We start from the raw sequence: 25,365 nt of genomic DNA, 5'->3' as shown, positions 1-25,365 counted from the left end.
CACTGATGGATGAAGGTGTCGCCCCCATGCCGTGTCGACAATGACTGACCAACAGGTTGGTCAGCGCTGGTAGGCGAAGGGTGGCAGGAGGAGCGGTGCTGTTAGCCGCAGCCAGGAATTGAACTCGGCTCGCTAGAGTTGATAGCACTTTTGCCTTAACCACCATGTCACCGCTACTCCTAACTCCCACGGATAATTTGTATTTGTCTTTCTGATAACTTTTCTGCTGCAAGTTCAGGACAGCGTCTTCACTGTCTTACTGATTATTGAAACCTCGGATGGGCATTGTGTGAGCGAAGGAAATTACTATTGAGCAATGTTGCATAGTCTTGGCCGAACAATAATTGGAATGTCTCATATGAATGATGGACATTTTTTAAAGATTTAAACTTTGAAGTTCTGTTCAGCAGCCAAAGGTTGGCCAGGTTTGTAGAAAGGTCATTTTATAGTGACGCTGTACATGAAAACAGTGTTTGATTTTACGCTATTTGCTTCTTACTGCACTCTAGCAGTGTACAACAAGAGTAACGAATTGCATAAGCCGGTCAGGTCTCCATAAGATGGAGTTGTCCTATAAACAATTCCTGCATTGTGATATTCAGCATTCTGACTTCCTCAACCTCTGCAACTAAAGTAAAACAGTACCTTTACAAATCTTACTTTCTGAATTATTTTTTACATTTTCTCCTTCACATCTGTGCTTTTTTGTGTTTCCTTTTTCTTTTATCGTTTTTGAAACTTTACGCAGCTATTTCATTTGTTGCAGTGGAAACACTTGATGACGCACAGTCATCGAGTGTGAACGAAACCCAATTAGCTGTTGGTGAGTGGCTCGAGCCGGCGAACGCTTGGAGACTAACAGCTGACCCTCTTAGCGCTGCCTTCCTTCGAGACTCCTTGTGACCTTAGGCCTCGAACTCACGGGCGAGCTGAAGTGCGCTCTCACCGCGGCGCGATGAATGAACGCGCACTAATCCACCCTTGACCGCCGTAAGAAAGGTTACGATTGGGCCGGCTCATCTGGATGCGTGCCGTCTCTTGATTAACAGTTTCCGGGCCCCGCAAAACAAAAACAGCGTGGATGCGCGCGTGGGTGCGTACACTTGCCGAGGTCTGCAATGTGGCCGCGTGCGCGAATTAAAAATTGGAACGTTGTCGTGAACCCGCTTCGCACAAGAACAACCACGACGGTGAAATGTCTAATTGGCGGAACACGAACTGGTGGTCGATCACTTCGAATTGCAAGTGAGTGCGAGGTCTAACACACGTGATAAAGAGAATGCAACGGAGAAAGAAATAAGCGTAACACAGCACATGCTTGCTTTTTGGTCATTTCCCTCTGGGCTATACCATGGCATCACCTGTTCATGTTAAACACTTAGGGCACGTATAACCCAGCCGAGTGATGCTGCTGATGGGATTTTTTTCTTCTATTTTGCTCTGCGGCTGGTTCTTCTTACTGCTTCATTGATCTCACTCGCCCGTTCGGAGTGTGCAAATTGCAGACGTGCGTAAATCACAGCCGAGTGTGTTGTGTTAATGCACGGAAAGCAATTAATCACTATGGATGTGTAAGTTCATCCGGCTAAGAGATGACGCAGAGGATCGCAATCGGAAGTTCGCCGAGTTCATATCCCGGTCAGGTGTTGACTCACACTCGGGTTGAAAAAATGAGTACCTCTTTTGTAGAGAAGTCTAGAGTGATTTGTCCTTTTTAAGAAACTCTTCCCCCTACCATAAGAATGTGGAATTTCACCACTGATTCAGGGCTGCAAGTAAACAAGAGGTGAGCATTGTTCCCATGCTTAGTAAAAGCAGGAAACCATTTTTTTTCAATTTTGACTGAGCATCATGCGATTTGCCCAAGTACACAAGATTGAAAACATCAAGCAGTCATGAATGTATGAAACTAACGTGTGCTCAATTGGATTATAAAATAAAAACTTCTTCACGAACTTTTGTATAAAAAATAATTTCTAAAGGAGCCTTCTATTTAACACAATCAATATTTGTCATAATTTTTTTGAATGTTTTGATAACTATACGTTTTTGGCAAATCTTTCGTAAGGGATTTTCTCTTTTTTTTTTACGCGATTAAAAAAAAATGTTGCTTGCGCTGATTCCTGAGTTAATGCTGAGCGGTTCAAAGTTTTGTTTTCCTTTGGCTGTTTTCTGCTGGGGCCATTTATTTCTGCTCACGTGACTGACTCATGCTTTCGGGATGTGGCGGAAAACGTGCATGTGCTCTTGCTCCCGCCGGGGGAGGTGCAATTTTTGCCGATGCTGCTGGAGGCTTAATTTTGTTCTTTTTTAAAAAGGTTTTTCTCCGTTTGAGATCCGAGAGAATGGCACGCACGCACACGCACGTGCACGCGTGTGCGTACACCACACACGCATGTTCCTCTGCGGCTTAACGATGTGCGCGGTATGAAGGGCAATTCAATTATTCCACATTAACGCAGTTTGATGTCGCTCATGCTCGTAAGTTTGTTATGTGAACTAAGTGAGTAAAATTGATAAAATTGGGTTTTTGGGTAAAAAAAAGAAGTTACGTAGTTTTTTATGTTCCATCGAGATTTGAACTGCGACGTGCATTACTAATCTCTGTGGTCAAAGTTGAGCAGCTAATGCGTCGTAAATTTATCCCTCGACCGAGACGCCTGTCGTACTCTTAAAAGCTTTTGCCGCTGATTAAACCCACAGCGTCCTATTACGCGTGCCCAGTGCATTGTGGCTAATGGACGTGTTCCGTTTGTGACGGTGGTGTTTTCACGCTGGCAGCCGGGGGTCTCCGGAACCGCCTGCCGAGCCTGCTCACGCCCCATGGCAAAACCACAAGGATGCACAGCCTGAAAGGAAGTACGCTCGTGATGGAGTGCATCGCCGAGGGCCTGTGAGTGCCTCCTTCTCTACGCCGATGACCAACAGCGCCGCACCGAACACGCAAACACGTGGAGTCACAGTCAAACAAAAACACACTTTGGTATTTTCTTCTTCTAATTGTATCCAGGTTGTGCCGTCTGCGTCGTGTCACAAGGCTCACTATGCATTTGAATCTCTCGTAAAGCAATGCAACCCACCCGGCCTGCAGAAGCAGATACGACAGAACTACCTTTGATGTCTCTTCAAGTGACCTCCGGTCCACACAGTGGGGTGGTGGTGGGGGGACACTTTCCTACCCACTGAGAGTATTTTTTGTTATCACATGACAGTCAATACAATGTTTTCATTATCAGAGCTGCAATTTGTCATCATTAAGCGCAGGAAGCAATTTAATGTGGCCGTTGTTTTCATCCTATCATTGGTGACCAGGTTGAGACCATCAACTCGCGACGCTAGAGGACCCGATTTAATCACAGGCACCTTTGCTTGGATTCAGCCATAGCATCTCAGCAAAGCCAGCTCAGCGCTCTGACCTCTGATCCACCCGCCCACCTCTACGGAGGAGTTGTTTTAATGATCCATAGTGAGGTAGCCAGGGAGCTCAGGCGTCACTGAGCCATCATATCATCGCTGAGGTTCAGCCACACGTGCCAATGCCTCAAATGTAGTTCATTGATGGTCTCAGCCCAGTTGCCAATAGCTCCACAAATAAATTATCTTATTAAAGTTTGTTTTCCACTTAATTCGGCTTTTACAAGGTGCTTTGTGGCCCATGGGGACAAGCGCGCCATAATAAAATGGAGCCATATGTCATATATGCTAATAATGTGTTATTGCACAGGTCTCTGTTGTATTGCCTTTGGAATGCGCACGCCTCAGCATTTTAAGAATATTGGCCAATTGCACATTTTGCTACCCTCGTTGTAACTGTTTATTTCCCACTCTCCTGAATTAATTTGTTCTGATATCCGTGCGGGAGAGAGAGAGAGAGAATACATGCATATATTTAGGGAGCAAAGGTGCAGGGTTCGCCGTGAGGACGCCGAATAAACAAATGACCTCAATAACAAAGGCATGCTGCTGTGGCTTAATTGCTCGCGCACTGCTCCCCGGTCCAATTCGGCGCAGCAGCTTACACTGGTCGAATTTTCTCTTAGATTCCCCTGCCTCTGTTCACCCGGCAGTATAAATGGATGCTCCCCCCCCCCCCCCCCCGCAGTTAGTCGATTGAAAGGTCACGTGTGGTGGATTCAAGTGCGAGTGTGGAAGAGGAGGCCAGGTTCCTTCTTGGGCTGTGGCTCCCTTCCCGTGGTCTGTGGGCTACTGGCGGCCTGCAGGGCCACGGGAAGTGTTCTGCCCAAGTGTTGCAGATTTCTTGCTTTTTTTACTGCCCATTGCAGAACCCATTAGATTAACCTGCTTTTTATTGACTAATCCTATAAATGGATTTAAGTTGGCTCAGTACTTACAGAGTAGTTACGATAAAAACACATGTCATTGGCGCATGACGGTCCGCAAAATTGATTTGCGGGCTGACTGCGGTCTGTGGATCCAGAGAGGTTTTGGAACCGCGGCTCCGGCAGGAGGAGGGGCGGCTTCCCGTGCTACCTCCGCCAGAGGCCATTCCGCCAGCGGTGGCACGAGCCAAGACGTTTCAGGGCTCCGCCTTTATCGCTTTGGGCCGCAGTGACAAATTTCAGGCGTCGTGTATGTGCGCGTGTGTGCGTGTTGGCCTGCGCACTTTACGCTCGTGCGTGTGACGACAGGCCGACGCCGGACGTGCGCTGGGAGAGGGTGAGCGGTCACATGCCTCGTGGCCGCTTCTCGACGGGAAACCACAACAAGACGCTGCGCCTCCACCCGGTGGAGGTGGAAGACAGCGGGCAGTACAAGTGCATCGCCAGCAACAACATGGGCTCAGCGCACCACTCCTTCGTCGTCACAGTGGACGGTAAGCGCCATGGGGACAATGCCCCCAGCGAGCCAGCCAACGATTGTATTCCCACCTGTAAATGCTTTGTAATTTCGACTGCACCGCTGGCATCACGTCACGGCACAAAGTGTCCCTTTGGAGTCGTTGCGCAGCATTGCGTTTAACTGTTTTCGAGAGTGCCCCAGTGGAAGAGGATATCGCAGAACTGCAGCTGAAATCCCTTTGAGCGAACTTTTTTTTTTAATTCACACACCAGAGGGGCACACTCTCTCCTTACTCACAACGCCCTGCTGCAGAGAAAAGTGCATCGCATGGCAGTCAAACAAATACGTTTCGAGTTTCACATAGATTCAATGTAGCTGATTTAGGTGAGAAAACAAAGGTAATTTGATCGCTTTTTATACAGTCATTGCAGATTTCGCTCAGACCATCAACTGGCTATACTTGAGCACCCGATTCAATCGTGGGTGGCTGCCCCAGAATCGAACCCAACATCTCAGCATCCCTGAGCCAAATTTCCTCCTTGAAAACTCAGACTTAGTCAAATGTTTTTCTCGCGACTGGGGGCAGGAGTTTGTCCTGGCAGTGACATAAAACTGCATCCGTGGATGATGTCACCTCAATTTTACTGTTGAGAAAGGCAAGGGGAAGCCACCTCAACTACTCTTCCCCAGCTCAAGCGCAAGATCCCACTGTTCCGAGGTGAAAGAGGGGGTAGGGTGGGGGGGGATGAGATGGGATGGAGGGAGTTTCAGCCAGGGACCTCTCCTTGGAGAGAGAACGCAAGCGGAGCGAGAGTCGGGAATCTAAAATGAACGCTCGCCCGTGACGTGTGTCGGGCGGCCGCAGGATGCCGCCGGCTGCGGCAACAATCCGCGTCTAAAGTGAACCTCCACGTCCTCATTGAGCACGCCCGGCAGGAATGCGTTGCGTGGCCGGGTGATGTGGGGATAGAGTGAGATAAGGCAGCGCTGGCTTGTCTGTGTCGTGGATGAATGGATGACAAAGTCCGCAGAATCTGGGGGCGGAGAATGCAGGCGGCGCGTGTCCTTACAAACCCTCTTGCTCCCCCCCCCCCACTCCCCCCACCCAGTTCAGGGTTGTACACGTGGACCACCTCCAGAATGTGGATTAAGCGATGCCGATATGAAATATGAACTGTCGATTCCCACGTCATTTACAGGAGCGTTGGGCTCATTTGTTAATTATCTGCATAGATAACGGGGCGTGGGTTCAATTCGGGTTGCTAGCCGTCGTTGTAGAGATGGAATGGATATCAATCATGCGTTTTAATTACATGTTCCCTAGTCTATGTCCTCTGGTGCTCCTGTTTTCTTAATTTCATTTTGCATTCCATTTCATCTCCGTTACGGGTCCCCTAAAGGCCCGCGACGCTTAACGCTCATTCAAATCGCGGCAAACTTTGAAGGGCCTTTGTTGTTGCGCGATGTAAATCAACGAGGCACTCCGTCGCGGTACACGGGGACTCACCATCGACATTGCCCAGTTTTTCTTTCTACATTGCCATTTTTCACGTGACAATTAAAAATGATTCGGTGGCCGTCGCGTGCTCCCGCCCTCGCACGCCCGTGCGTGCCGCACAAAAGTCGCACCTCCGGTGAGCGCGGTTGGCGACGTGCAGCGCAAACGAAGCTCGGGTCCAACGCACGCGCTGAGCTGGCGCGCGCCCGCATTTGCTGCGGCACGGGAGGCGATGCCCGTGCCGTCGCGAGGGTAATTACGACCGACACCTCGGAGGCCCCGACTCGCTGCGGATGGCGGCGGCGGGGAGGGCTTGAGGTTCACCGGGCGGTTATTTTGTCTCACCGCAGGGCGGGTAAGGACAGACGCGGTGCGGTCGAGGACACCGCCAGGGCAGTAGAGTGCGTGACATTCCCAAGCCACCGGAGACGTGACATCTCCCGGAGGCCATTAGCTGATGCTCTTCTGAGATTGCAGAGAGCAGCGTGTGCGGGTTAGAGGCTAAAACATTCCATGATTAACAATAACAATAGGAGGCTAGCTTAAAAAAAAAAATGAGGCATGATGTAATTTCCTTAGAGTGCGCTTTAACCTCACATAACGCCACTTTAGTTGCTTAGGTTAAATCGATACTGGAGGTCGGATGACAGACAGACACGCATGCAAGTGAATAGAACCATTTGCTGAATAAAAGCTAATTGAATGCATTGAATGCACTGCAGGATTTTTATAGTGTACAGGCAAAGGTTACCGTTATGTATGATATTCTAGGTTTTGGCAGCATCTGGCATGAATATGTGTTTTTTACTTCTACGATATGACAATAAATTATAGCGCTTTGTCTATTTACTGCTGGGTCAAAGGTCTCCCATGCCATGGCAGTCATGGGTGCTGTTTGACCATACTTCACCACATTGGTGAGTGTGCTTGGTGAAGGGCGGACAAGGACTATTTGAGATAATACTCACCAATGATGCGAGTCGTGGCCAGGAATCAAACTCTGTGTGTATATCTCTAAAGGTATTCCTGTTTGTTTATGTAAGTATGTATATGTGTATATGGGAGTATATGTAAATATATATATCTGTGGTTGTGTCTATGTGGGCATACTTGTGGGGAGTGGTAGTAGCTTACCATGCTACGAACCCGACAACCCCGAGTTTGACTCCCGCACGTGGCCAACACCAGTGACGAATATCTGAATCGGTCCTGGGCCTCCCCTTGGTCGACTCAGCCTCAAACGAGTAGCTGGCACGATGTTTAAACATCGCCGCTCGGGAGACAAAGTCGGCCGGGCGTGATGCTGGCCGCACAACCCCCCCCATTCGCGTGCCATCACATAGTTGCTCCTCGCTAACAGCACTTGCCCCAACAGTCCGTTAAGGCTACACGAGTGTGGGATCTTTGCCTTCGTCTCGTTCACGCGCAGCGGCCCCATACTGGACGGCCAGGCCGGAGGACCGCATCGTGGCGCCGGGCGATGACGCGGTGCTGCACTGCGTCGCCGGCGGAAAGCCTCCGCCGGAAACACACTGGCTCCTCAACGGCAAACCCCTGAACGGTGAGCCCGGCCGTTATAGGCAGAGCGTGGGGATTTGACACCTTTCTCGGTGCCATGGTGTGTCTGTGTGCGTTGTCATCGGTCAGAATCAATATGTTTCATGAATTGAGCGAGGCTATAATTGCTTGGGAGAGGAGATGGCGATGATGGGAGGGAATTCCACAGTTGAGCAGTGGGAAGGGACGAGTCAGAAATAAAAGGGTTGTGATCGACATTGTGGCGGTCGAACATACGTATCAGGTGAGACAGTGAGCCTGGATGACCAAGCCCTCATCGCGGGTGGAGGTATCAATTAGTTCACCGGAACAGGAACCACGGTAGTAGGGATAGAAGAGCGATAGGGAGGCGGCTGAGCACCGATGGGCGAGTCAGCGAGAGCTGGACCATCAATCTCCCCGACAAGCTCTGCTCAGAATGCTATCCCGTGCAGTGGAGGCCGGCACCGGGAACTTCGCCCCGGTCACGACGACGGCGTTCGCCGGCAACACGACTCGGCGGCGGTGGCGCCGAGAGTTTTGTGCCACCGGCAATCGTTCTGCCTGTGCTCCCGCAGAGGCACCGGCCGAGCCGCACCGCACCGTGAAGGGCGACCGCATCGTGCTCAAGAAGCTCGTCATCGGACAGAGCGCCGTCTACCAGTGCGTCGCCTCCAACGTCTTCGGCACCATCATTGCCAACGCGCTCGTCAGCGTGCTGGGTGAGAGGCCTCCCCCATCCCTCTCACCCCACCACCACCCAAACCCCCCCAGCTCCCCCCTTCTCCCTCCCCTTCCCCCCGACCTGCACGGACGTCGCTCACTCCTCTTCCCACCGACGCTCGTGTAGCTCGCTTAGTTGGACACTTGTGGAAAAGGGCTTCATAGCTCATCGGATTCCTCCAGCCTGAATAAAGATTCTGATTATTTGGCAGCGCTCGCAAGCCTTCTTTCACTCGTCAGTGATTTAGCCATTCTTTTGCTTTTTCCTGAGAGTTGGTGAATTGCAGACGTGCCGCCTTGAAGTATTCGCAAAAGTAAAGCAATACAAAAAAAAATTATTACACGAACATCAACATGAAACGTCCATTGAACAACATTAATTGGGTCGTATCCTCAATTAATGAGACATATTTTACAATTTAATAGCTCGGCACAACAAACTAAAACCGCTTCGAAAGCATCCGTAGCCGCTACATGATTAGCCTTGCGGTCTCTGTGTGAAACAGCGCGTGATAAGTGTAAATTATTATAATAATTATTTATGATAATAATGATCATTGAGAGTTGAATGCAATATTGATTGCACCACGTGTCTTAACATGTCATTTAGCAGAGGTGTTGCTGTGTTATTAACGCCCAACATTGGATTGGCTCGTAGTCGTGAGTTGACGCATTCACTGCCCTCGAGGCTCGGTGAATTGCCACGATTCGGGGTCATGATTCAATTCAAGAATCAAATTCTATTTGTCTTAACATTTTCGTGAAACACCATTGCACACAAAGCGATGCTTGCCACAAAAGAATCGTAATACCTCGCCGATCTCGCCAAGCAGCGTGAACCATCACGCAAACTCCGGTCATCCTCGCAGCAGCTTTTGGCTAACCATCGAACAACGACAGTCATCGCATCGCGCACTTACAGATGAGCTTCTGCGACCATCTGGAATCCTCTTCCTTCCGATATTCGGAAGCCACTGGAGTTATGCAGTTTTAAATCTCGAAATGCTTTTTTGTGTTTAGTTTTTAGCAGATAGATTATGTTGAACCCATTACGTACCACCCATCGCGTATGCGAATTAAAAATAATTGATGTTTGCACACACGATGGGATGCAATTATTACGAGTGTAAATATCAATTGATGTATTGTACTGTGCGAAAATGTTTCAATATACATCCATCTATCTGCATCGATCAATGGGTAAAATTTCCAGTTTGGGCAGATCGATTCAACCCATTATCATGCCTTCCAGAATCTATAAAATAAGTACCACATTGTGGGAAGACAACAGTGGTCATCTCATAAGGGAGACTCACTGCTGCTTTGTGGAATTTCCTCCTTCGGCTCAAGGCTGTAATGGAGTTGAGCACTGACCCATGTCCTGTGTGTGCAGACACCTTGACTTCTACAACAGGGGGTAGCAAAAGTCCGAAACCATGCATCTGTAAAGTAAATTATATCAGACGCTCGCATGGCAACACCATTCGCTTGGACACGCATCTCAATCTCTTGCACAGCAGGACGCTTGAACGTGCCTCAACGTGTCCAAAATCGATCTTGGTACACTCCACTCGTATTTTTTTATTTATCCTTAATCGTAAGCCATGGTCTATCCACTGGTTTATTGAGGAGTCCTCCCAAAATCATGGCGAATTTTCACGATCCCGTGATGCGATAATCCACGCAGCACGTCTGCACGAGCCGATTTGATCGCTCCGTCGCTCCGTTCCTATTGGTGGACGTCCCATCGGAGGACACTGTGTACATCGCGAGCGTGAAATCGCTCATGGTCCCAGACCTTTGGCGCACCCTGCATATCATGAGAGCGTGAGCTACAATGGTGTAACGCAGCACCTTTGTCCTGTCCTCAGCTGTGCCTCCCAAGTTTATTACGAAGGACAAGGAGGAGTACGTTGTCGTAGAGAAACAGCCTGTGCTTCTCGATTGCAAAGTCTTCGGTTCTCCAAAACCCGCCATCCGATGGTAAGAGCGTTGATCGTTTCTCATCATCAGCCAACATACTTTGTTAGTGTTTTCCCTACTTTGACTGAAAGCCTCAATGCATGTATCCTCCCTATGTGGCTGTCTGTAACCTGCGGTAACTGTGACTCTCACAAATCTTATCCAATCTGAAGGAGGCTGTAGTGTAATGTTGCGTTGCTATTAGGGACTCGTCCCTATATAAAATCGGCCAAATTGACAAGAGGGTTTTCCCAAAGTTGGAGACACAAACCAGGAATAAAAGTTTATTTTGTTCAACCGTGCGAGAACTTGCGATGCCAGGGTAGTCTCATTTGTAAGAGTGGGTCACTCACCATGATTATATTACATCGGTTTGTTATTTTTACGTAACATTCAGGATATTAAAATGTAGTGAGCAGCATAAAACTTTTTTTTTTATAAAATCAGTTTGACTCCCGTGCGATGAAGATTTCTACATCACGGCACGCGGAAAGAATATAAGAAACAAAGTTTCGTAGCGTTTCCTTCCAGAGGGCATGCTCCGTCAGCGGGTGGCTAGTCTGCCTTGCGAGAACTCCGAAAGGGCATTGTTTTCATCTCATGACTTGATGCGGACGAGCATAATTCGAATGAAATTCGGGTGATTTGTAGAGTAGGGCTTGTGGAAAAGGTGCACCCCTCACCCGCCCCCAAGTGTGTGAACATGAAAGGTCACCTGAAGGGATCCCAGAAGCAGTTCTGTAATATTACCTTCCAAGGGCAATTGTTTTAACAAAGGACGATGGACTATTTTGCAAGAGTTTGAATCTAGGCTTCGTCTCACACCTGATGCTATTCTATTCTTCCGTATAATGGAAATATTTTGAGGAGCTACATGCCAATGGCAATGTCTGCTCACCACGAGAGGGCTTCAGGAGAGAGTTCATGCAGTCTTGTTATTCCTCCTCCGTTTAAGGGGTTCAGACTATAGTGGTTTACTGTAAGATATAATTGCATTATGCTGATGAGCAAAATTGCAATATACAATGCATGCACACCCTATGGTCATCATTTCAGGTCCAAAGATGGTCAGGTTAACACCCTGCAGGACAAGAAATTCAAGGAGTTTGAGAACGGCTCCCTGTACATACATGAGGCGAAGAAGGCAGACCAGGGCCTCTACATGTGCGAGGCCACCAACGACCTGGATACCGGCACCATCAACGCGAAACTCCGAGTCAGAGGTGCGTATTTTTGTTTTTGTATCTATACAAAGCATTTTTTTGTAGTTTTCTTTTTTCAAGAGCCACGGACACATTGGGGACACCAACGGGAGGGCGAGACAGCATGTAACAAAACGTGACCACAGTGAGTCACTGCACCCTCGGAGTTCGTAGACGGAGGAGAGCACCTGGTTACCTGCCAATCGGGGACAGAGTATGGGTGCATCCTCATTTGAATATCGATTCCACCTACACAGCTGCTGACCGCATTCTATAGCAACGACGCAGCACTCGCAGCTGCACGTGGTAATTATCTTTACTATATATATACACACACTGTACACACGTATATATGTATATCACAGGGTTTTCACGGAAAATTGTTCATGTGAAAAGAACGCATACAACGATACACCTGATGAAGACCGCTTGTGTTGCTTTTATTAATTTCAATTTCTTATTTGTATTTTATTTGTATTTTAATTTAATTTTTTTATTTTATTTTTATTTTTTTCTATTTACGTGACTTTACCGAAAGAACCAATAGTATGATACAAAGTGAGTTTAGCACGTAGGCTTTCGCGACAAATATTATCCATAATAGAGGTCAATGTTCCACGCAGTTTTGCTATTTCCTGTTCTAACAGAGGGATTTTATCACACTATAAATTCTAGCTCCTGTGGAGGGCTTCTCGGCGCTACGCGACTCGCCCATCGCCCCCACTGATGTCCTCTTCTGCCCCCCCCCCCCAAAAAAAAATGTGGGCAGATGTGACTGACTCTATTGTATGTAGGGTGTGTAGGCATATATGCCTACAAAAGAAATTTATTTTTTTGGAAACCTGTTGGATCAACTTTTTACCCCCATGTCTGGGGGGAGGGAGGGCGGGGTCCACCTTCTAAAACTTTTTGATCCAGGCCTTCTGAAAGGCTCTCATAATATAGTTGACAAACGGACAAACGGCTTTTATAATAGATGCAGGCGGATACCAACTCCATCGGTTTTAAAATAGTTTTGGCTTCCACAGAGAGATAATGGACACTGAAATCTGTCCGGTGTACGAAGTTTGGTGTAGGAATTGGGATCGTCATGAGAAGATGCGACACTCATGCCAAAGTCACCAAACTAATTCGGTGGAAATGTAATTAGCGGCAGAAAGTTTCCTCTTAATTCCCATAATTAATTCGGTCAATAATACACGTTGCAACTTTGCCAAAGCTTGCGAGTGGTTTGAACACCAAGGTGTGTTATAACTGCTTGGTCTCCACAGAAGAGAAAAATAAACGCGGTTTGGGGTGAACCCGAGCCGACGACGAGTGGCCAGTGGCAGAGTTTCCGACTCATTCAAAACCCCACGATTGGCGTGGTGTGGAGACGCCTTGATCCAGCAGTGGATCTTACAAACAGCTGTAAATAATTCTCATTATGTCAAGGTCATGCCTGGCTGTGGGAAGGAGAACGCTGTCGGGCTGGTGAAACATCACAATTGGGGTACCACGGTTGTGAGATATTAACTACCTCGCCTAGTATGCAGCAGGTCGTGCATTCGATACCGACTTTTGACGCGTGTATATTTCGACTTTGCATGTCTCTCTCCCCGTGGTCACATGGATTTTTCTCCAGGTCTTCCGCTTTCCTCCCCCCCCACCACATTTAGAATCAACGTGCCTTTAGAGTATTTGGCTGCTATATATTTCCACCGTGATAAGCCAATTCGTTGAGCTATCATTTATAGCCAGGTTGCTTCTGAAATAAAAAAAAATAATCTGTATAGCTCAGTGGGCCTTTCCTGGTTAAAAAAAACAAGACGTAAAATAAAACATTCTTAAATTTTGATTTAAAGCTTTCGTGACTGCAGTAATTCATATTCTTAGTTTTTTCGGTAAAGTCAAAATAACAAAATATATATATATTTTGTTATTTTGTTGTTTCTCTTCAACGTGACTTTACCGAAAAAACTAAGAATATAAAAACATTCTCAGTTTATTGAAGCCGCGTCGATGTTCGTTCCAGAGGCCACCCACATCGAGCCGTTTGAGCGGCTTCGCGTGCGGAAGGACGGCACGGTGGAGCTCGAGTGCCGGGTGACGCACGACCCAGACCTGGAGCTCAACATCTACTGGGAGAAGGACGGCATGGAGCTCAGCGGCACCAACTGGTGAGAGGCAACGAGGGGGCGCGCCTCCTGGGCCCCGTCGGCCATTGTGACCCACGTCGCGTTTGGAAGAGAGCTTCTTCGCTCAGTGGGCCTTGCCCGATGTAGGCTGACTGAACGTTGGCAGTGGAAGGGCGGGGGGCTCTAACAGTCCCACCCCTGTGTGCCGATGTGCGCAGTTGCCCCATGAGCCGGGTGAACAGATAGTTCACTTTTTTATTGTTTTATATATATTTTATTATTTTGTTGTTTCTCTTCAACGTGACTTTACCGAAAAAAACTAAGAATAAGATAGTTCACTTGTCGGTACAACCTGAAGTGGCGTAACTTTGGTGGCTCCCAATTCGTGAATGTGGCCATTCACAGTGAATTATGTTCTAACCATTTTAAATGAATCGATACTCAATTGATTATCTCTTGTTAGACATATAAATAAATTGGTAGTGCAAACGCTTTTTCGTTACCTTAGGTGGTACCAATTTATGCTCTGACCCATGGAATACGTAGTCACGAACGCTTAATCTTACTCTACCTTGACTATTGAGTAGATGTGAGACAATCCAGCTGTTGACTAAGCATGCAACAATCTGTCCCCACGGTGAGCTAATGAAATGTTGCAACCCAGTTGAGGAATTGATTGTTGATTTTGTCTCGGTTCTACCGGCTAATTTTAATTGTTTCTATCTTTTCTCTTACCTGTCCAGTTTTGTTCCTTGCATTCACCAAAATGTAACACTAACACATAATTTTCATTCAATTGGCATAAACTGTAAACATTCGATTCGCACTCGCATGATTCAATGCTTTCTTACAACTGTACGAATCAGATTAAACTGATAAATCAGAGCGTAGTTGAATTACCACAAATGCGCACCGTACAGTGCTCATCCCCCATTTCCGGCCCTGAGGCAGTGTAGACAATTCCACATTGCTATGGCAGGGACAAGTATATGCACAGGGAAATAACTTGTTTTACTTCCTATAAAGGAGGGGTCATATATTGTATTCCAGTGGGATAATGGGGTGAGTTGAACCCTGGCCAGAAAATTCACCTTGCAACATTCTTACTGCGCGTTGTTCATGTCAAGCGCAGTGCCACCTGGCTGGATGCAGATAATTCCGTTGTTGGGCCTGCGTGTCGACATTAACGAGCGTCGCCATCTTCGTCGCAACTGGCAGGTTCATGACGGACAAGAACACGCTGACGATCAACAATGTCAGCGAGGTGGACCAGGGCATCTACATTTGCGTTGCCCACACGTTCCTGGACCTCGCGCGGGCAGAGGCCGAGCTCACCGTCATCGGTACGTGGGCCGGATGGTCATCGCGCTTTGCCTCCCCTTACGAGAGAGGGCCCACTGAGTGCCGGCGGAGGCGAGCATCGCTTCGTAACCCTTAGGGGTTAGGGGTTAGAGTTAGTGGTTAGGTGTTAGGGTTAGGGGTTATAGTTAGAGGATTGGGTATTAGGGTTATGGGTTAGAGGTTAGAGTTAGAGTTAGCGGTTAGGTGTTAGGGTTAGGGGTTAGAGTTAGAGGATTGGGTATTAGGGTTATGGGTTAGAGGTTAGAGTTAGAGTTAGCGGTTAGGTGTTAGGGTTAGGGGTTAGAGTTAGAGGATTGGGTATTAGGCTTATGGGTTAGGGGTTAAAGTTTGAGGTTGGGTGTTAGGGTTATGGGTTAGAGGTTAGAGTTAGAGGTTGGGTGTTAGGGTTATGGGTTAGAGGTTAGAGTTAGAGGTTGGGTGTTAGGGTTATGGGTTAGGGGTTAGAGTTTGAGGTTGGGTGTTAGGGTTATGGGTTAGGGGTTAGAGTTAGAGGTTGGGTGTTAGGGTTATGCGTTAGGGGTTAGAGTTAGTGGTTGGGTGTTAGGGTTCTGAGTTAGAGGTTAGGTGTTAGGGCTATGGGTTAAAGGTTAGAGTTAGAGGTTGGGTGTTAGGGTTATGGGTTAGAGGTTAGCTGTTAGGGTTATGGGTTAGAGGTTAGAGTTAGCGGTTAGGTGTTCGAAGTATGGGTTAGGGGTTAAAGTTCGCTGTTAGGTCTGAGGGTCATGGGTTAGAGGTCAGAGTTAGGGGTTACCCTGAGAGGTTAGGAATTATATTTAGAGGCGATGGTTGGGGGTTAGGGTTATGGGTGAGGGGATAGAGTTCACTGTTAGGTGCGAGTGTTATGGGTTAGGGGTGAGAGTTAGCAGTTAGGTGTTCGAGTTATGGGTTAGGGGTTAAAGTTCACTGTTAGGTGTGAGGGTCATGGGTTAGAGGTCAGAGTTAGGGGTTACTCTGAGAGGTTAGGAGTTATATTTATAGGCTATTGTTAGGGGTTAGATTTGTGAGTTAGAGTTATGGGTTAGATTTTAGGGTTATGGGTTATAGGTTAGAAGTTGGAGTTAAGGGGTTACCATTAGGGTTTTTATTTAGAGGCTATTGTTAGGGGTTAGGTTAAATAATTGCTCCATAATACAGGTTTTTGGGTTAGATCGTGTAAATATATGAATGTGTCGTTACGAATTGGGTTATGAGTAAAGCGATAGTAGTTAGGGTTAGGGATTACGGTTTGGGGTTATGGTTCGGAGTTAGGTTAGTGGTTAGGGGGAGTGTTAGAGGTTAGAGGTTAGAGTTAACGGATTAGGTTTGAGTGCTGCATTGGTTAGGATGAAGTTAAGACCAAAAAGATGTGAGAAAGTAAAACTTGACTGAAAGCAAATTGAAGCAACTGTTCCACAAGTAGGTTTAGAAAGCTGTCTTAAAATGAAGGTTTTAGTTGGGACATGCAAGACTTTCACCTTGCATGCAAAAAACGACAAGTTTGTGACACATTTTTTTAAGGGGGTCCAATTATTCAAATGATCATTAAGTATCGGTTCTTTGGGGGAATTAATATTAATGGTGGAACAAGCATGCAGGGAGAACGTATGTTCTCTGACACTGGCATCATAGACCGTGGCTCCAGTCTCGAATATTACCTCCAGCTGTACAGTAGAAGCCTTCTGAACGACCTCCTCTGTTAACGACTAATCGCTTAACGACGGGCCCCCATAGAGCCCAGTGTGTAGTGTATAGTGTAGTGTAGTATGTAGTATATAGTATTGTATAGTGTATAGTAGTGTAGTATGTAGTATATATTGTTGTATAGTGTATAGTCGTGTGGTATGTAGTATATATTGTTGTATAGTGTATAGTCGTGTAGTATATAGTATTGTATAGTGTATAGTAGTGTAGTATGTAGTATATAGTATTGTATAGTGTATAGTAGTGTAGAATGTAGTATATAGTATTGTATAGTGTATAGTAGTGTAGTATATAGTATATAGTATTGTATAGTGTATAGTCGTGTAGTATGTAGTATATAGTATTGTATAGTGTATAGTCGTGTAGTATGTAGTATATAGTATTGTATAGTGTATAGTAGTGTAGTATGTAGTATATAGTATTGTATAGTGTATAGTAGTGTAGTATGTAGTATATAGTATTGTATAGTGTAGTGTAGTATGTAGTATATAGTATTGTATAGTGTATAGTCGTGTAGTATGTAGTATATAGTATTGTATAGTGTATAGTCGTCTAGTATGTAGTATATAGTATTGTATAGTGTATAGTAGTGTAGTTTGTAGTATATAGTATTGTATAGTCGTGTAGTATGTAGTATATAGTATTGCATAGTGTATAGTCGTGTAGTATGTAGTATATAGTAGTATAGTGTATAGTAGTGTAGTATGTAGTATATAGTAGTATAGTGTATAGTCGTGTAGTATGTAGTATATAGTATTGTATAGTGTATAGTAGTGTAGTATGTAGTATATAGTATTGTATAGTGTATAGTCGTGTAGTATGTAGTATATAGTATTGTATAGTGTAGTGTAGTATGTAGTATATAGTATTGTATAGTGTATAGTAGTGTAGTATGTAGTATATAGTATTGTGTAGTGTATAGTCGTGTAGTATGTAGTATATAGTATTGTATAGTGTATAGTCGTGTAGTATGTAATATATAGTATTGTATATAGTGTATAGTAGTGTAGTATGTAGTATATAGTATTGTATAGTGTATAGTCGTGTAGTATGTAGTATATAGTATTGTATAGTGTATAGTCGTGTAGTATGTAGTATATAGTATTGTATAGTGTAGTGTAGTATATAGTATTGTATAGTGTATAGTAGTGTAGTATGTAGTATATAGTAGTGTAGTGTATAGTAGTGTAGTGCCTCCATAGGGCCCAATGTGTTCGCTTACCGACCATTCCCCTGTTCACGACAGGCTGTTGTAGGTATGATAAATATGAATTAATGCCTTGCTTAACCATGTTTATTTTACTATTATGTGCTTATAATGTTGTTAGTATCTTTATGTATTAATACCCATTTCTTAAATATTATAAAGTACGTTTCTGGGTGAAAAAGGGCAACTTTTGGTGCTATTGGAAGAAATTAACCCTTTAACAAGTATTTCCTACACTCGCTTAATGACCAAATCACTTAAGGACCGGTTTAGTGGAACCAATTTCCATCGTTAAGAGGGGTTCTGCTGTATTATGAAAAATCAATGATGATCGATCATGTAATGATTGTGCAGGTCCCAATTGCAAAAAAATATATATGTAAATCCGACGAAATGTTGGGATTGTGGTCTGGGGTATGGAGACTGAACGGATTTATTATTATTGATTTTCTCCGTGATGATTATTTTCTTTCGATTTAAAGCTTTCGTGACTGCAATGATTCATCTTCTTTGGTTCTTTCGGTAAAGTCACGTAGAATGAGAATAAAATAATAAATTGATAAAATAAAATAACACAATAATATTCTCAGAGAATATTATTGTATCAATTTATTATTTTATTCTCATTCTACGTGACTTTACCGAAAGAACCAAAGAAGATTATTTTCTTGTTACGCATATTTATTATCTCGTTATTTATATATTCATCTTTTCGTTTTTGATCTGCTAAGTAGTGGGGTGTTTTTGTTTTTGCACCATCTGTGTAAGGGACTGTCTAATTGATGTGCAGCGTTGCAATTGCACGAATGACGCCATCTAAAATGAAATTATTATTATTATTTTACTGAGCTCCCACCCATTGCACAGGGAATATGAGCAGGCCCTGCAAAGTCTGTATCCTTCACTGTGTTGTAGGCAATTTTAATAAATAAGTGTATGCATCCCAAAGCAATTACCATATTACTTAATTACCCCGAACCCTGTAATAAACCACGGCAGTCTGCTTTCCTTCAACTGAGGAGGAACAGTAAAACTATACAGACTCTCTGCGGAAGCCCTCTCGTGGCTAGTAGACCAAGATATTGGCATTTAGCTCCCGAACATATTGCCGTCAAGCGCAAGAATAGAATAGAATATTGAATTTCTACGAAATGCACATTTGCTGTCGTGCAATATTTATCGAGGAGTAAAATTTAGGGGGAGTGGTGATGCAGTAGTATAGTGCACCCTGCCATGAACCCTGTGACCTGCGTTTGTTTCCTAGCAATGGCTAACATTGGTGATCAGTGAAATTTGAATCGATTCTGGGTACCCACTCTTCACGAACCCGCATTGACCAGCATGGTGAAGTATGAGAAAATATTCTCCATGACTGCCACTGGTATAGGGAATGCCTTCATCCAGCAGTGGATTGGCAAGGGACTAGAATGATCATAAAACAACTCTTCATATATTTATGGAATATTTTAAATAATCTTAATTCTCATCCAGCAAACTTTATTAATGATAAAATATCACAATCAATATGTAATCCATAACATCTATGAAGGGTAGTGCATTAAATAAACAGTTCGAATTTTCTCTCGTGTCTTTGTAAATTACTTTCCGCCAGTCACCCACGCTGTCAACCCCTGTCCACATTCAAGTCCAGGCTCAGGAATTTCCTCTTCTCCTCTGCCTATGACCGACTGCCACATTCTCTATCTACACAAAAGTAATCCGTCCACTGTTTCTGTTCAGCATCAAGAGATCTGGTCGCACTTGGACGCTCTACACACCCAAGCTGTATTGTAACTGTTTTGCTGTGATTTTCTCTGTGTGTGATCAGACAAGCCAGACCCCCCATACAACCTGAAGCTCTCCCACCATGAGGAGAGGGGCATCCGATTGAGCTGGACTCCAGGGAACCACTATAACAGCCCCATTTCAGGTTAAACTCTTCAACAACCACACAAAGACAACGATACACACACTGCACACCCAGGGGAACCAGTGTCACCAGCCCAAGAACAACAACAACCGCTATTCACCTGCCGGTGACGTCACCATGGTGCTTATGCCATGCTATGTGCACTTTAAGGCCACGTGAAGTGTCGAAGGCTGGCTGGCAGGAGGTCACGGGACAGACCTAGGTGCCATGGATCGACTGACTGAGATTACACAAACAAAGACAAAGATCCCCCGTATACCCTTAACAGACTGTTGTGGCAAGTGTTGTTAGCGAGCACCTGATATGACACAAAGACATACACACACACACGTGTAGTTTAAGAGTAGGCACATTGTGGAGTTAGCTGAGTCTCTCGAGGGTTAGAACACTGAGCCAGCACCATTGGCGTATTAGGTTTAATTATGGGTTTCTGTGATCAAACTTGGTCTAGGGGGTTTATCACCCCAGCCTGGTCCCCAATCACCGCACAAAAACCCCTGACATTCGGTTGGGTTAGTCACTAAATTTGGATGAATTCGATCTCTGAGAATTAGAAATGTCAGAGCATCATACAACACACCTGTCTCTTATAGCAGGCCATGTGGGAAAATGCATCTTTCAAGTGTGTGGATGAAAAAAGTAATGTAAAATTATCTTACAATCAGTTCTGTGTAAGGGCAGATTATTTACAATTTGTCTTAATTATATATCTAATGGGTTCAAGTAACTCTTGCCTCTACTAGGTATTAACTTTACTACAATATAACAATGAACACAACTTCTTTATGAATTCAATCGCGGGTAAGCATGACAATTTGTCGAATAATTACATGCCTAACAATGATCAGCGCTGGTTCTGAGTTGCCCATGGAAAAGATTTCCATCAATTGTTTGCTTGAGTGGGGCTGAATTAAACACCCCACAGAATTGTACCGTGTCGCCAGCGGACGGTGCTATCCCTTTCTGGGGCCCGAAGCAGAAATTGTATTTGCCCCTTCCCTTTCCTTTCAATCTATGCAATCCTAGTTAGATGACAAAGTAAATGTAAGGCAAGAAATAGAGATCTCGTAAGATGACAGAAGATATTTAAATGAACGCTAGAGATGTCGCGAGATGACAGAAGAGATAGAGATGTGAGATCAGTTGTAATACGTTTCAATTATCGTGTTATTTTAATTCAGATGAGAAATTGCAATGACATCTGATGGGGGAGAAGGGCCTTGAGCTGCTTGGGGCCTTATGCTCTTGCTCGGTTTTACTGTTGCCTTGCGCCGACGCGCGAATCGTGTTCAACGTCACTCGTGCGGCCGCCCCCTGCAGAGTATGTCGTGGAGTACGAGGAGGACCGCTACAAACCGGGTGACTGGCAGCACCTGGCGAATATCAAGGGCTCCGACACCTCCGCGGAGCTCATGCTGCGCCCCTACGTCAACTACCAGTTCCAAGTGATCGCCTACAACGAGGTGGGGCCCAGCAGGGCCAGCCTCTCGTCCCAGCGCTACTCCACGCCGCCGGCCGGTAAGGATTCTGCCGGGCGGCTCGGTCGGATGAGCCGTGGAGCCGGCTGCTCCTTCTGGTCAAGCGTGAGGGGTGTGGGTGCTGCGGTGGCGAGATGTTAACTACCTTGCTAGGTTCACAGGAGGTCGTGGGGTTCGATTCCAACCGTGACGCCTGTATATTTGGAGTTTGCGTGTCTCTCTCCCCGTAGTTGCATGGATTTTTCTCCTGGTCCTCCGGTTTTTCCCTCCACATTTAGAAACGTGCGTTTAGAGTATTTGTCTGCTATACATTTTCACATGATAATCCACTTCGCTAAGCTATTATTTGTGGCCAGGTCGCTTGTGAAACAGTGCTCAGTGGGCCTTACCTGGTAAAATAAAAATAATTTCGTTTTAGTTTAGTCGTGGCCCTGGCTGAGATGACTCGGCAACTCAAAGCGTCCTCTGTCACGCCTCATCCATTCCGTTGTCCTCTTGCAGTCTAGCCAAGGGGATCCCCAGCAGCAGCTGTCCCTGTACGATACAAGGTCTATGCAGCACACCTAAAGGGCATTAGACTGCCAGTAGGGGGCGAAGTTGCTACGTGGGTTTTTGCCAATTAAGTAATTCGCAAGTAATTTGTCAAAATTGCAAATATGGATGAAAGGGGTTATTCGACCGCACTTGACGCACGCTGGTCAGCGCGATTCTGCGAGGTTAGGCATCACAGACGCGGGAGCGCAGAAGCGCAGATTGACTGCGAGTTACCGTGCACTGCCCTCCGCTGACCACGACGCAGCCTACAGGCCCCGCCAGCTGCCTCTAACAGCCTGGCACGCGGCGGTGGTCGCTCATCCTAGCACCGCCCAGGTTCAAACCCCCCCCCCCCCCCCCCCCGCTGTACTTTCCAACATCCGACAGGATCATTCTCTTTTCGCGAGATTCGGTCGTTGTCACGTTCTAATCGCTCGCGCGTTATCGGCCCCTGTCATTCCAATAGCCGGGAGGGGGTGGGGGGGGGGGCGGGGAATTGTCGCCGCGTGTCTGCATCAATTAGCGGGACGCATTGGTGTTGGATCTCTTCGATTGCACTCGAGGGATGTGTCGTGCCTGCCTCCGCCGATCCGGCGTTGTTCTCTCTCAATCGCGCATATTGCCGCGTCCGTCCTGGTTAACGGGGCCTATCGACACGACGTATTTAAGCACACAGTTTGCCGTGTGTCCACATTGGTTCCCGGAACATATTGGTATGTCCGCCTAGGTTGACAAGGCTGTATTGAAATGTCCTGTTCAATCACTGGGGAGTGCTATGTGCATGCCCTAAGGGTAGCTCACCACTGTTTAACCTTTTGCATATGCCATCTCCTGAATATCTTGATATACCCTATAAACCGTAACCTTAATATAGTGCTAATGGTGCAACATTCATGCTGATGTGTATACATATTTGTGCTTACGATAAACCTGTTTTAAATGCAACTTTATATGTTTATAGACGCGTTGGTGCAGACATGTTCACACTGCAAGGAACACAGCGACACATTTGCGATCTGCGTTGCCGAAGGAATTCTCATAATGAGCGCTGCCTGTGAGATGCAGACGTGCAGTTTGCTGCGTGAATGCCGTGTGGTTAATTTGTTGAGCGTGGTGTGACAAGGCATGAGGAGTAGGCATTGCGTTGGTTACCATGGAGGGCTTGTTTAATTGAAAGGTCGAAGTACAAATGTGAATTTTACGAAGTTTAACAACGTCTGCTTTGTTATTACACTTTTTTTTTACTTTCAGTGCCTGACATAGCACCCGTCGGAGTAACGGGGGAAGGATCTGAACCGGACAACATGGTCATTGCTTGGGAGGTAGAGCTCACGTCATTGCTCAGAGGCTCTCTGTAAACCTTAAATACATTTGTATTTGCGTAAAAAAAAAACACCCACGTATAGTTATTCAGTGTCTACCACTGAGTAATTTGCATAAACCCTTAGCTTGTAAACCTAGTAGATGGATGTGGAAAATACCAATGGAGTGTGATCCTGTGACACGCGTGTGGGCTCCACAGTGGCGAGAGTGGGTGCCACGGTGGCAAAATGTTAACTACCTCGCCTGCTCATGGATTCGATCGCGACCCTGATACCTGTATATTTAGAGTTTGTCGCTCTCCCTGTGGTCGCGTGTATTTGTGTCCGGGTCCTCCGGTTTTTCCCTCCACATTTAGCATCAGCATGCGTTGAGAGTATTTGGCCGCCGATACATTTCCACCGTGATGAGCGAATTCGTTGAGCTATGATTTGCGGCCCAGGTCGCTTCTGAAAATAAAAGCGCTATATACCTCAGTGGGCCTCACCCGGCAAAAACTATATATTTTAGTTTAGTGAGTAAGCAAGTCATGCGGGCAGAGATATTAACGTATTAACGCACGGTCCCCGAACGTTGTGTCGTGTCCCCCCCTCTCAAAAGCCTCTCAAGCACCTGGATCGGAATGGGCCCAACCTGCGCTACAAGGTGAACTGGCGCCGCAAGGGCACGGGCGAGCCGTGGGAGGAGGCGATACTCGGCGCCGACGCGTCGCGACTGCTCGTGAACGACACGGCGACGTTCGTGCCGTACGAAGTGAAGGTGCAGGCCATCAACGACCTCGGGGAAGGACCCGAGCCGATGGCCATCGTCGGCCACTCCGGAGAGGATTGTGAGACGTCACTTTGATACTTTGTGTGTTGTTGTTGTTGTTGTTTTTTGTAAGTTATATTTCTCAACGAATGATATATATGCGTGTAAACGAAAAAAAAAAGAACAAGGATGCACAAGGAATGGCTCGTCCGGTGTAGATGAATGCATCTGAACCGCGAGCCATGATGATCTAAGGCAGAAAATAAAATCGGAGGAAAGAGAGGTAAGATAGAGAAAGAGAGAAAAGCAAAAGGAGGTGAGAGAATACCGATCGCAAAGTGCACGGTGGGGTAAAATGCTCAAGCTAGCAATGGGTCCACCACTAAAAAAAAAATTGCATTTAACTTTTGTATGCTTTTCAACTATGGTTGAAATCATTTATGCATTAGATCCGTCAGTCTGTCACAAAGTAAGAGGATGATGAGCGCTTGAGTTTCAAATTGCCAGTTTCAAGTTTATGTTGTTTATCCAGCTAAGAATTCACGAGACCAAGGATCGTCTCATTTGCACGAGTTACATGTGACAGTCTATCAGTAGGGGGCGATGATTGCTCTATACAGTATATACTCTAGTTCCAATTGGGAAATTTGCGAGAAATGTTCGAATTTTTGCAAATTTGGACCCTAACGCCGGCACCCAATGGCCTACTCTTGCGATTGATATGAGGGGCTTTTTAACGTTCACTATGAAGCAGACGCACATAGGATTATCATGGTTATTATAACCTTCGGCAATAATCAGGGTGGTTGCTGGATTCAAACCGTGAACCCCCCTTGCAACAAGCGACGAATGCGCTACCACGAGGCCATGGGCATATGTCTACACTTAGCGCCGATAATTTTCCTAATTACAGTCGATATACTCGGCACATTGATGGTGTGCATCATGACGGGCTTGCAGCAGCTTCATGAGTGACGCAGAAACAAAAAAATAATGCACGCGGCAATTCGTAGTGTTTAAACAAGCAGCCACACACGGTGCTACGCTGCCAAGATCAAAGTTTAAAATGCCCAACATTCATACCAGCCATCTGCCATCACTGTAAAATAATGTGGGCCAGCTTTAATTAAAATTACTGGCCTGCGAAGCAGGGGCGGAGCCACAGGGGGGGCTGAGGGGGGGGGGGCTCAGCCCCCCCTGAAATTTTGGAAAAGTCGGTAATCGGATTAACCGGATATCTGGCTGCTGAAAAATGCTGCTGCCCTG

The 25,365-nt window shown here is 46.0% G+C and overlaps 1 protein-coding gene across 6 annotated transcripts in view; it reads left to right on the top strand.

The window, feature by feature from the left end:
- LOC116949328 (neuronal cell adhesion molecule-like) overlaps positions 1-25,365 on the top strand; it is a 113,952-nt gene that overhangs the window by 72,629 nt on the left and 15,958 nt on the right. For 4 of the 6 annotated variants that reach the window (XM_076072086.1, XM_076072088.1, XM_032966491.2 and 1 more), the window contains 13 exons: positions 749-823; positions 2,782-2,893; positions 4,650-4,834; positions 7,728-7,859; positions 8,413-8,556; positions 10,429-10,540; positions 11,576-11,742; positions 13,736-13,880; positions 15,057-15,181; positions 19,916-20,017; positions 21,338-21,535; positions 23,281-23,351; positions 23,950-24,178. In XM_076072086.1, the coding sequence (XP_075928201.1) occupies positions 749-823; positions 2,782-2,893; positions 4,650-4,834; positions 7,728-7,859; positions 8,413-8,556; positions 10,429-10,540; positions 11,576-11,742; positions 13,736-13,880; positions 15,057-15,181; positions 19,916-20,017; positions 21,338-21,535; positions 23,281-23,351; positions 23,950-24,178 (1,797 nt within the window). The remainder of the gene's footprint in view (positions 1-748; positions 824-2,781; positions 2,894-4,649; positions 4,835-7,727; positions 7,860-8,412; positions 8,557-10,428; positions 10,541-11,575; positions 11,743-13,735; positions 13,881-15,056; positions 15,182-19,915; positions 20,018-21,337; positions 21,536-23,280; positions 23,352-23,949; positions 24,179-25,365) is intronic. The other 2 variants (XM_076072087.1, XM_076072089.1) reach the window with 2 other exon arrangements.

The sequence above is a fragment of the Petromyzon marinus genome, chromosome 36 (genome assembly GCF_048934315.1).
Source record: "Petromyzon marinus isolate PM22_M1 ecotype Great Lakes invasive population chromosome 36, UKy_Petmar_22M1.pri1.0, whole genome shotgun sequence".
NCBI classification, from domain to species: domain Eukaryota; kingdom Metazoa; phylum Chordata; class Hyperoartia; order Petromyzontiformes; family Petromyzontidae; genus Petromyzon; species Petromyzon marinus.
This window is presented reverse-complemented; position numbering and strand designations above follow the sequence as displayed.